At 58.1% G+C, this 16,049-nt stretch overlaps 1 protein-coding gene across 3 annotated transcripts in view; it reads left to right on the plus strand.

The window, feature by feature from the left end:
- COL16A1 (collagen type XVI alpha 1 chain) overlaps positions 1-16,049 on the plus strand; it is a 47,755-nt gene that overhangs the window by 12,640 nt on the left and 19,066 nt on the right. For all 3 annotated transcript variants that reach the window (XM_088023022.1, XM_088023023.1, XM_028113897.2), the window contains 24 exons: positions 6-116; positions 453-497; positions 2,235-2,270; positions 2,424-2,468; positions 2,775-2,906; positions 3,659-3,694; positions 3,875-3,982; positions 4,286-4,408; positions 4,517-4,570; positions 4,782-4,823; positions 5,164-5,199; positions 5,294-5,347; positions 5,520-5,588; positions 7,457-7,510; positions 7,600-7,626; positions 8,369-8,428; positions 8,612-8,659; positions 8,792-8,845; positions 12,029-12,082; positions 12,307-12,339; positions 14,168-14,284; positions 14,371-14,412; positions 14,504-14,590; positions 15,403-15,447. In XM_088023022.1, coding sequence (XP_087879148.1) covers positions 6-116; positions 453-497; positions 2,235-2,270; positions 2,424-2,468; positions 2,775-2,906; positions 3,659-3,694; positions 3,875-3,982; positions 4,286-4,408; positions 4,517-4,570; positions 4,782-4,823; positions 5,164-5,199; positions 5,294-5,347; positions 5,520-5,588; positions 7,457-7,510; positions 7,600-7,626; positions 8,369-8,428; positions 8,612-8,659; positions 8,792-8,845; positions 12,029-12,082; positions 12,307-12,339; positions 14,168-14,284; positions 14,371-14,412; positions 14,504-14,590; positions 15,403-15,447 — 1,512 coding nt within the window. The remainder of the gene's footprint in view (positions 1-5; positions 117-452; positions 498-2,234; positions 2,271-2,423; positions 2,469-2,774; positions 2,907-3,658; positions 3,695-3,874; positions 3,983-4,285; positions 4,409-4,516; positions 4,571-4,781; positions 4,824-5,163; positions 5,200-5,293; positions 5,348-5,519; positions 5,589-7,456; positions 7,511-7,599; positions 7,627-8,368; positions 8,429-8,611; positions 8,660-8,791; positions 8,846-12,028; positions 12,083-12,306; positions 12,340-14,167; positions 14,285-14,370; positions 14,413-14,503; positions 14,591-15,402; positions 15,448-16,049) is intronic.

The following is a 16,049-nucleotide window of genomic DNA, read 5'->3' on the forward strand; positions in this document are numbered from 1 at the left end:
TCCAGGGGGACTCCTGCTTGTCCTGCAGCTTAGCTGTAGGGGCCCAGCATCTTGGGCCCTCCACAGGGGCCAAAGGAGATGCGGGCCCCCCTGGCTTCGGTTTGCCTGGCCTCCCGGTGAGTGATTAGCCCGGCTCAGTCCAGCCCATCTTTGCCACACCGGTGGCCTCCCTCGCTCCTCTGGCTCGGAGTCTCAAGGCAGACCAGGAAGGAGGCCCCGAAGCAGGTGTCCCAGGCCTGCAGCCTTGTTTCCCCCTCCATCCGCACACTGCCCCAGGCTGCTTGCCCTGGGGGCTCCCTCTGTATAACAGAAGTAACTGCCTAGCTACCTGCAGAGTCATGGCATTTGTAATTCCAAGCTGGCTTCTCTTTCTGGGTAGATGCTGGGACCATGGAGTCTTGGGGGGGTGGGGTGGGCGGAGGAGTCTCTAATTGTGACTTGTTGTCTTTCAGGGGAAAGTTGGGGCTCCAGGGCCAGCAGGGCTGAAAGGAGAGAAGGTGAGATCTGAGTTAGCTGTCAGCGATACCAGGGCTTTCTGGGCAGGGAGGCGGGAAATAGGGATGAGACAGACGAGAGATCAAATCCACAGTGAAAAAAATTCATCGGTGCTTTGCAGTTGGGAGTCAACGGACTTACTTGTGAGAGCCCTCATGCTCTCCAAGAGAATTCCTTGGTGTTGTACTTTTATTTTATTGATCATCTAAGACAATTAGGCACACGTAAGATGACCTTTTAATAAAATAACCATATTTAACTCTCCTTTACCACTTACCATGTGCCAGGCACTGTTCCAAGCGCTCAGGCATGTATTAACTTGTTTCACCCTCCTAAAAGCTGATGGGGGAGCTGACTCCATTATTCTTGATTTACGGATGAAGAATCAGAGGCAGGGAAGGCCAAGTCAGTTCCCCAAGGTCACATGGCCATTTGATTATAGGAGCGGGATCTGAGCCTAGGAATCTGGCTCCAGAGGCTGTAATGTTTGTCCCTCGGCCGGGTCACTCGATTTCGGTGCCCGTGTTCCCATTTGTATTTATGATTGCGGCTGAGACAAATGACGGCACTTCTCACACGAGGGCTTCTGTGCGTGACCGAGTGTTCAGGGGTGACAAACACCGCCGCAATGTATGTCCAGACCCCGCTCTGTCAAGCATACCACCCCTGGCATTTCTCCAACGAAGCTTTTGTACCCCCATCTCCGAGCGGCAGGGTGCCCTGTCTCAGTACATGGCATGTCCCCAGCTCCTCTGGCCCCAAACCTGCAGCCTCCTAGATCCCCGCCTGCCCCACACCCTCGCCTCCATCTGACGTTCTGCCAACGGCATCTCTGTGGCACCCCACTACTCCCCCCAACTCCTCTCCATGAGCCACCACAGCCCGTCCGCGGCCCGTTTGTCGGCCGGCAGCTAACACGATGTGCCCTTGTAAAAAGAACTCGGGTTTCATTATTTCCCTGCTTAAAATCCTTCCCCACTGACTCCGTGGCAGCGTCCTGCTACACCTGAGACCCCGGACGACCAGCCCCTGCCTGCCTGTCTGCTGGCTCTCCTCTCCCCGGCTCTCGGGCTTTAGATGTGTGGCCTCCTTCCACTCCGGACCGTGTCAAGGCCACTCCCACCTCTTAGATTCTGTACTTGTGGCACCCACCTTCTAGCACATTCTTCCTCTCTACTCTCCCCCCACTGCTTTCGCCGGCTGGCCTGATTCTCGCCTTTCTGATAATAATCATGCTCAACAATTCTCTGACCCCCTGTCCAAAGCGGCCTCCCCCGTCTCATCTCCCCGCCTGTTCCCTTTGTGGCACTCATCCCGGTTTACAGTTGCTGTGGCTTCAAAAAGTTCTGGTTGTCCCCACAAGTGTGTAGACTCCACAGGTGTTTATGTGCTGCTCACGGCATCCGACCAGCATCTTGGCCCTGCACGCTGTGTAGACATGCAGCGAATAGCTGTCGGATGAATGAATGAATGATCTTTGCGTGCCGGGTGAAGGCTGCGTGTGGGGCTGGGATTCTGTGAAGTGAGGCCGGGGGCAGGAACCTGCCACAGACTCTCCTGGAAACCTTGGGGGAAATCCCCTTCCCTCTCTGGGCCTCAGTTTCCCTAGGCAGGAAATGAGAGGGGTAGTCAGTCTAGAAGTCCTCACAGGTGGCTACTTTTGTGGTTTGTGGTTTGGGACTGACTCAGCACCTGTCATGCCGCCTCACTTTGACCCTATGTTCTCTGCTTTGCTCCAGGGGAATTTTGGGGAGGCAGGGCCAGCCGGCCGGCAGGTGGGTAATGCTCTGGGGAGAAGGAAACATGGGAAGTGCTGCCTGCTGCCGAAGGGGGGGAGGGGCAGCAGACCCGGACTGTGCCCAGCATAGCCCAGGCAGGTGCCGGGCCTCACACATGCCTTGTTTTTTTTTTTTTTTTCAATCACACAGGGCCCACCAGGGCCAGTGGGACCCACAGGCATCAAAGGGGAGAAGGTGAGTCTGGGGACGTTCTCCACGCTGCAGCCAGGGTGAACTTCCTCAGCACACACTTGCTCTAGTTCCAGCCCGTCGAGGCTCCCCACTGCCTGAGGGTAACATCTTGCCCCTTAGCATGGCATTCGAGACCTTAATGATGTCGCCCCCACCTTCATTTCTTACCTGTCCTCCCACAATCTCTCCTGAGCTATCCCTTGCCCAGCAGAGATGCTGTGTCAGGCCCAGCTCAATTCCCCAGACCCCAGATCCCAGGCCTGGCCTGGGATCTCCCCCCGACCCCGACCCCGTGTCCTTGCTTGGCAGGGGGAGCCTTGTGAGCCATGCCCAGCCCTGTCCAGGCCTCAGGATGGGGACAGCTACATGGTGACCTTGCCTGGCCCTCCTGGAGAGAAGGGAGAGCCTGGGCCTCCAGGCTATGGCTTGCCAGGAAAACAGGTGGGTTCCCGCGTTGTTGCAGGCAGGGCTCAGAGGAGGGGAGGGACCCCTGCCTGGGTCGCTTGGCTCCCTGGACAGCGGGGAGTAGGTGGGAGTGTATGGAAACGTCAGTGCTTCTCTGTCCCCAGAGGAGCTTGGCCTCAGGGGCCTCAGCCCTTCCTCCTGGCAGGGCGCGCAGAGCACTGACTTGGGACCAGACGGGCCTGGCTTCAAACTCCAGCGCTGCCTTTTCACTCACTCTTTGACTCGAGCAAGTTATTTTTCCTCTCCATGTCTCTGTTTCCTCCACGTGGCGTTGTTGGAAAGCCCCGAGATGCTGTGCGTGAAGCACCCCACCGGCCGCAATAGGCATCCAGGAAGCGATGGCTGCCGCGGGCCCATTATTGTTACCGTTTCACTGAGAGCGGCGAGTGTGGGCATAGGGCTCGCTCTGTGCGGCGCGCTGCTTCCCACGGCCCGGCGCGTCTAGCCTCACAGGGACGCCGCAGGATAGAGGCCAGTGCCATTTTTATCATCCCCATTGATGCATAAGGAAACCGAGTCACAGAGAGGTTAAGTAACTTGCCCAGGGTCACCGAGGCAGGAATCTGGCTTGTCTCTTCTCTGCATCTATACAGTATCGCTTCCCTAGAACGAGAGCAGGGATTGTGGTCTGTTTTGCACACTGCTGTATTCCCTGGGTCTAACACCGTGCTGGACACTTAGGGGTGTCTGCTGTGAGTGAATGGATGCTAGAAATGCTTTCTCCCCAGGGCAAGGCTGGAGAGCGTGGACTGAAGGGGCAGAAGGTGAGAACCTTGTGGGCATGGGTGGGGGCACCACCTGTCTGATGAGCTTTCCATCTCGTGTTCCTGATGGCCCTGTGCCCTCTCCCCACTCCCTGTGCAGCCCCCAGCCCCAGCAAAGGGCTCCGAGTGCCTTTAGTTCCCGGGGCTGGGTCTGCCCTCCTTGACCCCTACTCCTTACAGGGTGATGCTGGCAATCCTGGAGATCCTGGAGTGCCAGGCACCACGGGGCAGCCGGGACTGTCGGGAGAGCCGGGGGTTCGGGGCCCCATGGGCCCCAAAGGAAAAAAGGTCAGTCGGGCAGAGGGCATTTTGTTGCATGGACCAAAAGAAATCAGGCTGAGAGTTAATGAGGTGAAGGACGGCAGAGTCAGACTGTGAGCCTTACAGAATACCAGAGTCACTGGGTGGGGACGCCTCAGCTCTTCTCCACGGCAAGGAGAAGAGCAAGGAGTGGTGATTTCCCAGACTGAGGTGGGGGCGGTGGAGGGGCAGAGCTCTTAGAGGGGCACAGGGGCTCCCTTTCTGAGGCCTCCCCCTGGCCCTGCTGTCAGTCCTGGCTCAGGGCTCCTGGCTGTGCCCATCTCTGACCAGGGTGATGGCTGCACTGCCTGCCCCAGCCTGCAGGGGGCAGTGACGAACACGGCGGGACTGCCTGGGAAGCCGGGCCCCAAAGGAGAGCCGGGCCCAGAAGGTGTGGGCCGGCCTGGTAAACCGGTGAGTTCCGGCTGCCTGCCCTCTGGTCTTTCCCTGCCTGAGCTTTGCCTTCTCTCCCACCTACACCCTTTCCCCTGCGGGACCCCATGGGCCACTTGTATCTTTTAGGGCCAGCCTGGTCTACCTGGAGTTCAAGGGCCCCCAGGACTGAAGGGCACCCAGGTATGTGTGCGTATGGGGAACCTGGGCTGCGGGTGTGTGATGAGGGTAGGAGTGGGCAGATACATGGGGGCATAGGGCCTGGAGTGGGGAAGACGGGCTACAGCGTAGGGAGAAGGTGGAAGTAAGAATGTTAAGGGGAAGAGCCTGGGGTAGGAGGTTTTACGGGTGAGTGGGGAATCTCAAGCCAAGGATTGTCCCTCTGCCTCTTCAGGGAGAGCCCGGGCCTCCAGGAAAGGGAGTCCAAGGGCCCCAGGTGAGTTTTTAGCCTTACCTTTGCCTACCTGCCCCCCCAGCGCTCCCAACACTTCCATTAGCCAGCTGCCCACTCCTATCTACCCCTAAAACTACAGAGCCCTGCCTGCTCTCAAATGCTCAAGGGCACAGCTCTGGGGTAAGGAATTGGTCAGCAGCCCTGGCCTGCCATTACTTCTGTAGAGGACCTTGGCTTGGCCCCCTGCCTCTCTCACCCTCACAGTCTTCCTGGGGAGCTCTCTTGAGTTTCGGCTGGTATATACCCCACCCCAGACCAGGTATGCCAGTGAGACAGGTTGGCTTGGGCAGCTGTGGCCCAGGCTGTGTTTTCTGACTTGCAGGGGGAAGCTGGAGTCCAGGGTTTGCCTGGCATTCAGGTATGTCTGCTTTGGGCCTAGAGGAGGCTGGGGGCGGTGGGTGGGAAGGGGCCGCTTTAGGATAAGGGTTAACTAACTGTGCTTCCATCTGCAGGGACTTCCAGGACCTCGGGGGCCACCTGGACCCGTTGGAGAGAAGGGCGTCAAGGTGAGTCTGTGCCTCGTCAGGCACTAGCCCTGTGGTGCTTTGGAGTGCCCTGGCTCAGGGGACAGGGGACAGGGGACCTGTGACGTGCCCGCCACAGGGCCACCCAAGACCTGGTCTGATGCGTCCCACCTGCCTGATTGCCCCTGTAGCCTCCGTGTCCTCTCTTTCCCAGGGGTCTCCGGGACTGAAAGGAGCTGCTGGGCCTATGGGGCCCCCTGGTGCCAGTGTCTCTGGGCCTCCGGTAAGGGTCCTCTCTGCGCTCTGTGCTGGAGGCCTGCTGGGGCCAAGGCTCTCACTGCTGGGAAGAGGGCACAGGGCTGACCCCGCTGGGGCCTGGCCGCATGGGGGATGGGAAGAGAAAAGCCCAGCCTCCGAGAAAGAAGACCACACTGTCTGGACGGGGGCACCTGACTAATGACGTTACTGATCGCCACCATTCTGGGAGCAGTGACTGCTGAGCCTGGTGCTAAGCTCTAGACCCACAGAGATCCGCTTAAACCTCCCAATAGCCCTGTAAGGGAATGGCTGTTCTTGTCCCTGTTTCATAGATGAGGAAAGCTGAAGGCCAGAGAATGAGGAGGCAAAGTCAGAACTTGAACCCAGGTCTGTCTGACTCAAAGCACGTATGTGAACTCACCCGCCCCCACTTCAAATCTCGGGCTTTGGGGGAATCTTCTAAATGAGCGCTGCCCCATCGAACTGTCCGTAAGGATGGAAATGTTCTCTTCTCCTCTGCCCAAGCCACATATGGTTATTGAGCACCCGAACTGTGGCCAGTGTAACTCAGAAGCTAAATTGTAAATTTCATTTAATTCTAATTAATTTAAATTTAAATAAGCACATGTGGCTATGGGCTACCCTACTGGACAGCACAGATCTCTCTAGACCAGCAACACTTCCAACCTCATTACCCTCAAAGACCTCTCTTCATGACTATCCCACCAATGAGTCCCATGCTTTAAAAGATGTGTCTATTCAACAAATTGCAGAGATTAAGTAATAATAAGTGCATTTCCTCATTTTCATTCATCAAATACCTGTATAATAGCTTCCGCTCCACACGAACCCACTAGAATTTTACAAGATGGTATAATTCTAGCCAAAATCAAAGAAATGCTACCTTTCAGCCGGCCTGTGCCATGCTGGGTCGTGGGCAAATGTGTAATTTTTCTTGGGCTTTTGGTAATGGGGAAAAGAGCCCAGTGAAAGAGACCTTTTCTATCTTTACGGATCCCTAGAGAAATTCCAGTTCCAGTTTGGCAATCACTGATAGAGTCCTCCCGAGGGTGCAGGGAGGCCCAGAGGGGCCAGCGCCTTGCCCACGTCCACACCGCCAGTCTATGGGCCACTGGAGCTGGACTGTCAGGGTCCCAGCCTGTCCCAGGGAGCCCCAGGGGAAAGGCAGAGGTTAAAGGCAAAGGCGGTCCTGGTCCTTATGGATTTTTGAGTCCCTAGTGTGAAGGTGGCAGAGCCCACAGAAAGGCGGCCATCAGAATGCCATTGTGTGGCCCGGTGGACTTCTCCAGACCTTCCTCCCTCAGGCCGAACCCCATCCAGGAGGCTTTCCAGTCTCAGCCCCACACGCAGTGCTAGTTGTGTGACCCCGGGCAAGTGACAGCCTTTCAGAGTCTCCAAATCCTCGGTGAGAAAATAAGAGCAGAAATTTCCTATCTCCTGCTAAGTCATCTGAGATAACCTTTGTGATAGAATGTGTGTCAAGCATGAAAGGGACCGCCAGGGAGAGAGCAGGCGCCTCGGGCCGCCTGTAGCTGGTGCAGTCGTGCTGGGGGGTCTGTTACGAAATTTCCTTAAGCCTGAGTTTCCTCACCTGTCAAACAGAACAGTGCCATCCTGCAGGGCTGGGAGGGGGGATCCCACTCAGTGTCGTCTGACCAGCGCTTGGCCCAGTGTCCGACACCCGGAAGGCGCTCAGGAAGTGCCAGTCTTCCTGCTTCCTCCGCTCCTTGTCTCCTGTGCCAGAGCCCCCTCCTTGAGGACAGGGCCACTGGGACACAGGCTTCTGCTTCTCCTATCGCCCTCCCCTGCACGTGGGCCACGCGGCTGGCTGCAGTCCAGGCTCGCCTCTGACCCTGGGCTCTCTCCCCTCAGGGCCCAGATGGGCAGCAAGGACAAAGTGGCCCTCCAGGAGCCAGAGGGATGCCGGTGAGTACAGCGTCTCAGGACAGCAGGAAGATACGGCCTCTTGCCTCCACACCCCTATCTACTCACCTCGCTGTGTTTCTTCCCTGCAGGGTGAAAAGGGACCTCAGGGAGAGAAGGTGAGTCCCAAGGCCCTGTGGCCAATACTGGGGGGGAAATAAACCGCCCCAGGAGCCCCGCCCCCAGGGGAACCTATACTCTGGACTGGAGGACAGAAGCTGAGGAGTCATCCTGGTCTCCTTGCTACCACCAGCCCCCTGGTTCCAGGAAGCAGGGGCCCCGAACACTTCTCACTTCACCTGGTTGCTGGCCCAGGGCACAACCAGGATCCCAGGCGACCCAGAGAGCCCCAAGGGCCCCACGGGGGTGGCTGCATTTGCAGATGGGCCTGAGTCAGAGGCTGGGGCAGGCGCTAAGTTGGAGAGGACCAGTGGTGAGAGGGCAGAGACGTGGGGGACTGGGCCAGGCCAAGGGGAGCGGGACGGCAGCGGCCAAGCCTCAAGCGTCCGGGAGGCAGAACAGCTGTGTGGCAGCAGACGCTGAACCCAAACCGACAGGAATAGCAGCAACATCCAGCCCTTGGGGGCATAAGGGCTTCCCATGTGGCAGGGACTCTGTGTATGTTCATCCAGTCCACCCTCCTGACAGTCTATGCATTTGGTGCTATTACCCTCATTTTACAGATGAGGACACTGAGACTCGAGAGGTTGAACTGGTTGCCCAAGGGCACATTCGTAAGAGGCGGATCCTGGATTTAAACGCTGGCCTCTCCATCCTACAGCCCGTGCTGCCTCCCAGATGTTGGCTTCCGGAAGGTCCTCCATCCTCGCCCCCCTCTGACAAAAGCTCTTGTCTTTTCAGGGTGAGCCAGGGGAGTGTTCCTGCCCCTCTCGAGGGGACCCCATCTTCTCTGGCATGCCGGTAAGTGGCGCTGAGAGCCCTCCCCCCAGCCGGGGGAGAGGCCTGGCTTCCTGCGTTGGCTCAACATGCGTGGGCCCCACAGGGCTTTGCGTCCTAGCCAGCTGCCTCCCCATGCAGCCCTGCGCTTGGTGTGGACGTTGCCTATAACCTCTCCCTTCTTTTGCGACCCCCACTCCCACCCAGGGTGCTCCGGGACTTTGGATGGGCAGCTCCTGGCAGCCGGGCCCGCAGGTGTGTGTCGCTTGTCTCCTCTGTTTCTCCACTTGTCCGCCAGCGCCCCACGGCTTGCCCACCCTAATGCTGCTGCCCCCAGCAGTGGGACAGAGCTTTCTTTGGGGTCTGATTACTTCTCCTCTCCCTCAGGGTCCCCCAGGTGTTCCCGGACCACCTGGCCCTCCTGGAATGCCCGGGCTACAGGTAAAGGGGGAGGAGAGGATGGGAGTCTGGGAGGCAGGGTGGCGGGGAGGCGGGGCTGGGGCTCTGTGCTGGCCCCTGGGTGTTCTGTGCCTCCACCCAACACCTATGCGTGCCATCCTCACTCCTCTAGGTTCCTGCTCCCCAGAGCGACATGGGGGGCACCCACTGATCCCTTAGGGCAGGTCGTGGGCAGTCCCAGCCCTTTCTTGAGGAATGCTCTGCTGTGTGCTGGCCCAGGCACCCTACTGACACCCGGGCCAAGCTCAGGCTAAGGTCAGGCCTTGGTCAGGAACCCAGGATCTGGACCAAACAATCCCTTACACCGGCATGGCGCTCCCCTGTTTTGGAGCAGCGTGCAACATTCATTCATGCAAGGAGGAAGGAGGAAGAGAAAGCAGGGCGTGGGGTCAGAAAGTGGGAGGAGGGCAAGGAGGATGTTCAAGAAGAGCATTGGAAAGAATCCAGACTTAGAGGAAATGAGTGAGTAAGCCCATGAGGGAGAGCATTCCTGACAGTGAAAGCAGCAGGTGCAAAGCCTTGGGGGTGGGACTGTGCCCGACAGTTGGGGGAATATAGCAGGGAGGCCAGAGACAGTGAGGGGAGAGCCGTGGGAGTGGAGATCCGTGTGGCACTCTGCTGAGAGAGTGCATTCCAGAGCCCATCAGCCTGACTTTGCATCCCAGCTCTGCCAGGTGCTAGTGGTGTGGTGCCGGGCAAGTTACTTACCCTCTCTGTGTCTCAGTTCCTTCATCTGTCAAGTGGATATAATTATAGCACGGACCTCATGGGGCTTTTGTGAATTTTAAACAAGTTAATGCATGTGAAATGTGTAGAACCATGCCTGGCACATAGTAAATGCTTAGAAGGCATTAGCCATCATTAGGCCGGTGACTATGATTATTTTATATCCATTCTCTTGTTCATGGGAGTCTCATGTCAACTCCGATAGGCAGATGGTGTTCTCCCTAAGTCTCAGCTGGGCACACGGGCTCCGAGAGGTGAAGTATCTTGTCTGAGGTCATCCGGCTCGGAATTAGCGCGGGACTGGGCTTCCCCAGCGCCCAGCATTTTCTCCTCCCTGCCACTGCCCTGCAGGACAGCTCCCCAGCGGCATGCACACCAGGCCCTGTTCTCTGAAGGTCCTAGGAGGGACAGACAGTGGCTTCTGCATGTCTGGCTCCCAGCTCCTGAAGAAGCAGAGCAGAATCACATGGAAGCTTTTTACAAACTATTCCCCCCACCCCCGGAGATTTTATACATCCCCCGCTGCCTCCCTGGGGTGAGAATCTGTTCTGGTGAGTCCCCATTGCTGATGGGAGTCTCTGCCGGGATCCAATTCTCTCTGTCTCATCAAGAGCTCAGAACTAGAGCCAACTCTCAGTCCCCCATGGGCCAACCACACATTTACCAAGTGTCCCAGCCTCCTGCTGCACCACCAGGAAACAGGAATCTGTCTGCAGGGGTCTTGCAGTTTGCTTGGGGAAGCATGAGAGTCATTTCAAAGTGACCCATTAACACGCTGATAGGGTGTGAACCCTGCCAAGACATGTTGAGGGAACAAGGCAGAAAAGAGTGACTGCAGAGTCTGGTCCCAGGCACCAGAGTCCTCGCCCGGTGCCAGTGCTGGAGACCAAGCCAAGGCTGCCACTAATAGGCACCTGCCCTGTGCCAGGCAAGATACAGCTCTTCTTCGCCAGGTGGACCCTGTAGTCCTTTCAAGGAAGGGAGGGCCCAGCAGCTCCTCGTCTTCAGGCTCAGAAACGGGCCCAGAGATAGACGGCATTTATTTGCCAAGTAATGAAATCTCCTGTAATCATCCATTTCCCAGAAGGGGAAACTGAGGCAGGGAGGTCAAGCAATGTGCCTGAGGCTATGTAGTTAGTAGCCAGTGAGTGGGTAGCTCTTGGTAGGAGAACAGGTGGGACATTTAGTTCCAGGAGGGCAGGGAAAGAAAATCACCGAGTATCAGGCTTGAGCTGACACACAGGCAATAGCAACCGGAGCGGCGGGGCGGGGGGGGGGGGGAGCATAATTTAGGTGCATAAGGATAACGACCAGGTTCAAGGCGTTTTCCCTGCACGGGGGACTATCCTAAGCACATTACCCTGTGAACTCCCTCAGGATGCAGAAGGACTGGTACAGGAACTTGCGGGAGGGAGACTGACTCCAGTCTGCCTCGGGCCTTGGTAGAGCCTGGCCTGGAACAGGACAGGCTCGCAGGGGAAGGTGGCCGTGTTCTGTCGCTGGGAGCCGGGACTTGAAGGGAGGCCAGCTCTCAGAACGGGCCAAGGAAGTCCCCGGCGGGGAGAGCAGGGTGTGCAGCAGTGTGTTCACTCTGAGCTAATTTAATGCATGCCTCCTCTGTGTCAGGCACTGGGGATTGAAAAGGGAACATGCTCCCGGCCCCCGTGGGGGGATTTAATATGCAAATGTGCATCATGAGCCTGCAGGGGCCACAGGGAGTCTGGGTGGAAACACCTCACCTGAGCTCCTCACAGTCACGGTCTCCTCTTCGCTTCCCCATAGAGGATCCCTGTTTCACAGATAAGGAAACTGAGACACAGAAAAAAATTTTTTTTCCAAGTAAGCTGCCAGATGCTACCCAGGTAGTCAGAGTTCGCACCTGCATAGGTCTGGCTCCCAAGCCTCCACCTTGCTGTGTACATGGTGTTCTGGGGAATGTCTTTTGAGGAAGGTGCTGGGATCGTGGTTGAGAGAGGGGATTGGAGCCAGTGGTCCTGACTCTGAATCTCACCTCTGCACTTTGCTCATCTTGTGATCTTGGGCAAGTTACTTAGCCTCTCTGAATTCTCTGTTCTGTTTTTAAGTTGGGGGTGATACACCTAACTCACCAAGAGAACCGAGACTCAGGGAGATTAGATAGGAAATGGAAAAAGAAACGTAGTTACTATGTAGAAGCTCCTCTGCCCGATTTCTGACCTTCCTCTAACATGTGGGAAAAACTTCCTGTTGGACTGCTTTTAGGGGTCACCCTTCTGGGCCTCCTCAGCCTTCCCCACAAACAGTCTGGAGATTTTGAGCTAAGCATGGACACCAGCCTTGCGCCCGTTGGGCTCTCGGTGCTGCAGGAAGGGAAGGGGCAGGGGGGCTGGTGGGCATGAAGCAGGGTGGCCTTCGGCTCCAGAGAAGAGTCCACTCACTCACATCTCTTCTTGGCTGCAGGGAGTGCCTGGAAACACCGGTTTGCCCGGACAGCCTGGACTAACTGCGGAATTGGTAGGTACCAGCCTGGGTCACCGTGCAGCCCCCTCCCTGCCCTTCCCAGGGCTGAGCTGGCCGTGCCAGCTCCCTTAGCTGCCGTGGGGGCCCTCTTCCCTCCCTCCTGCGAGGCGGGGAGAAGCCAGGGTGGCATGTGGCTTCCTGAGGCTCCACCTGATCCCGTAAGTCTCCGTCCCCCTTCCCCCTCACCTGCCTGAGCCCTCCTGTCTTATCTCCTGCAGGGATCCTTACCAATTGAACAGCACCTCCTTAAGGTAAGGGGGTAAGAGAGAAGGAGGAGGGAGAGAAGGAGAGAAGCCCCCTAAGGGGATCGTTGTAGGATGTGCTCAGCACCGCACAGGGAGAGCTGCACAGGGAGAGCTGCAGACGGGACCTGTTTGCGGGGAATGTGCATTCTCCAAGCGGCACACAGGGCCTAGCATGGTGCCTGGCGAGTAACAGACCCTCGGTCCTTCCAACCTTGCTGAATGAGTGTTTGAAGGGATCCTGCCTAGGTACCCCCATGGTGGATGTTGTGGGCAGTTCCTGCCCCAAAGCCTGCCCATGGGAGCCACCAGTGAGGCCCTGTACCACCTTGGTCACACCAGGGCAGGGTCTAGTAGCTTCTAGAACAGAGCGGAGGGTGAAAGTGCAGTTGAGTCGTCAGGCAGGGAGCTGTGGACGTTACTTATGTTCTTTGACGGGACTGGGTTGGGGGCCCGGAAGAAGGACAGATTGACCAGAGGACAATCCAGAAAGAATCCAGGGAGGAGGCAGGATTTCAGGAGCAGTTCTAGTGGTGCAGGGGAGGGGACTTGGGGTCCTGGCAGGGTCGGCCCTTGCCAGTGCTGCCAATAGCATCAAGATCACACTGATGGCTTTGGCCTGGTCTGGCCTCCCTTGCTCAGTCACCTCTGGAGACAAGACCTGGATTCTCCTCTCCTCCAGCTTAGCATCCTCTGGGGCCCCTCCAGAGCCCCCTTGTCCCAGTCACCCCCTTGAAGTACTGGCTAGCCAGTGCCCCGGACCTCCCACTTCCCCTGTGGGTCCCGGTCAGGCCAGAGCCTGGGACTGCCTGCCCTGCCCCCGCTCTGGACAGCAGATGTCTGCAGAAGCAGCTTGCAGTCGGGTTAACCTCCTGACAGCTGCTACAGGTTGGATCACAGCGGAGTGTGGCAGTGAAAGCCCAGTTCTTCTCCCTGAGGCTCCTGGCAAGCTGGGGATCCCCCAAGTCCTGCCCCTGGGCACGGGATTGCATGACCCCAAATGCAGGATTTGGCATGTTTCTGTGCCACATGTCATCTGACAGCCTCTTAACCAAGTGCTCTGTGGAGGACCCCAAACTGGAACCGAGTGTGGTCTGGAGAAGGGGTCAGAAGGCACCCCAGAGGAAGCCTGGCTTTCTCATCTCCAGAATGCTTGCAAGATTACCTGCCTCATTGCACAGTCAGGAGTGAATGTGATCACGTGCAAAGGCCTATTACAATGGCTGGCATCGTGGGTGCTGAGTCAATGCCAACCATTATCCCTGGGCTGGGCAGTGAACAATGACCGTGGAGCAGGGGCTCCTGCCCAGGGGTCCAGGGACATCCCTCCATGGATGGGTGAACGGGGGAGCCTGTGACAGTCGGGATCTGCTGGGGCAGGAGGGCAAGCCCCATCCCGGAGGGTGTCTACAAAGGGCCTAGCTCCTCCTGCAGCTACTCCTTTGCTCCCTTGGGCGGAGAAGCTGGTGTTTGGAGCAGGCCTTTTCAGCCCAAATCCTCGTGGCGTGTCCTCACAGTGGGGGCAGGTTGCAGGAACAGCCGGGACAGATGGTCCCTCTGTGGGCCCCTCTGCCTCCTCCCACGCGCCTGTCTGGAAAGTGGCTTTGGCTTGGCCCCACAGAGCTGCTTCCTGGAGGAAACTCAAAGCCAGTGTTGGGATTGGGTCTCCTGAGGATGGAGCAAAGCTGCCACAGGGATGTGGCCGGGGAGAGAGAGAGAGAGAGAGAGAGAGAGAGAGCGGACGGGGCTCCCTGGCTGAGTTCGGAGTGGGGTTCCCCCTTCGGCCTGCCCTGGCCTTCTGGGACCCATGCCCCGCTGCCCTCTCCTCTCTCGTCAGAGCCTGTGCAGGGACTGTGTCCAGGGGCAGACAGCCCACCCAGTTGCACTCCTGGAAAAAGGCGAGAAGGGAGACCAGGGTATCCCCGGCGTGCCAGGCCTGGACAGCTGTGCCCGGGTAGGGGGCTGGGCTCCGGGCTGGCCTGGTGTGGGCACAGCGCCCGGTGCCTCGCCTGATGGAGGGCCTCCTGTTGTCCCCCTCAGTGCTTCACAGAGCGGGAGCGCCCAAGAGCTGAGGAGGCCCGGGTGAGTGGCCCCATGCCCGTTGCTCGCCTGTGTCCCGGGCCCCACAGGGAGGGCCCTGGCTGCTCAGCTCACCAACTCCATCCCTCTCCAGGGAGACAGCGGCGAGGGGGATCCAGACTGTGCTGGGAGCCCCGGCCTGCCCGGTCCTCCAGGGCTGCCTGGCCAGAGAGGGGAAGAGGTAAGACCAGGGCCAGACCCTCCCTCATCCGGGCAGCACCCCAAGGGGGCCGGTGTCTCCATGCAAGTGGCCCTCAGTTCTCGGGGGCAGTTTCGTTCCTGCCCAGTGTCCTCCCGGGCCCTCTGGTGGCTCCCTGTCTCTTGGGAGTCCTTTGGGGGCCTCCAAGTCTCAGGTCACCTGGCGCCTCTCATGGCTGGGAGTCCCTCGCTCTGCTGGCACACCAGGTGCTCCCGGCCCAGGGGACCTTTTCCGCCCCGGCCAGCCACTCCCTCTGCCCGCAGCTCTTCTCCGGGGCTCGTTCCTTTGCCCCTTCCACCCTTTGCTCAGATATCACCTTCTCAGGGAGACCTTCCCTGGCCTCTCGGAGAAACTGACCCCCCCACACCACCCCTAGAACCCCTAGTCCCTTCCGTGCAGTGCACGTGTCACCCTCTGAAGACCGTGTATTTCTTCCTTTGGGAACATTCCACACGCATCTCCTGAGCACCATGCGCCAGCCCCGGTTTTATTTGTTACTGCCCACCTCTCCCCCTAGAGCATCAGTGCCACACGGCAGGGAGTTTTATGTTTGGTTTATTACTGTGTCCCCAGCACCTGAACTAGTGCCTGGGACATAATAGCTGCTCAATAAATGTTTGTTGGATGATTGAATGGGCTGAATGAAAGGTTTAACCTCAGCTAAAATGGCCCTGCTTTGCCATCCCCTGCCCTCTGTGGATCTGGCAGTGGTGAGCTGGGAGGAAGGCAGCAGAGACCCTGGGGCTCTGTGGGGCCTGAGCCTCTCCCTCCATTTCCCTTGGCTTCCTTTACAGGGTCCGCCTGGCATGAGGGGCTCCCCAGGTCCTCCAGGCCCTATTGTAAGTATCCGTGGTTTCCTGGCCCACTTGAGAAGCTCTCGAAGGGGTTGTAACGCCCAGATTCCATTCTGCTGCCTTGTATCCAGGAAGCTGGTCAGGGCAGAAGAAGGGAAATTCTACCACCTGCCCCTTTCCCTCATCAGAGCATCTGTGGGGACTGTGGACCCCACCACCCAAGCCCCTGGAACTGGTCTGCTCTGTTCCGCTCTGCTGGTGGTCCTGCTTCAGGGAGGCCCTCAAGGGCACACCCCTGGCTCCCCATCCCCATCCCTACAGTGTCCCGCACAGTGGACCCAGGCTCCCCTGGTGGGAGGGCCTAGGCTTCTGGCTCATGGTCTTGGCTGCCAGGAAAGTATGTGGCAACCCGACCAAATCTCTTCATGCCTCCACGCCACCAGTCGCTACTGGGCTGGGGCCTAAGACGGAACAGCCCTGCGTCGCTCTGTAGGGCCATCTCTAGGACAGATCTACAAAGGCCAGGCCAGGGATGTCCCCCCTGGAGTCCTCCATGGCGTTGCTATGGCGGGAAACTAGAAGTGCCCAGGAAAGACTGGAAGAACTGAAAATGCTTTCTTTGGAGAACAGGTGGCTGGTGGGAGCCA

Source organism: Eumetopias jubatus, unplaced genomic scaffold, assembly GCF_037043125.1.
Source record: "Eumetopias jubatus isolate StellerSeaLion01/CBP00866 unplaced genomic scaffold, mEumJub1_p1.0 scaffold_4, whole genome shotgun sequence".
Classification (NCBI taxonomy): Eukaryota; Metazoa; Chordata; class Mammalia; order Carnivora; family Otariidae; genus Eumetopias; species Eumetopias jubatus.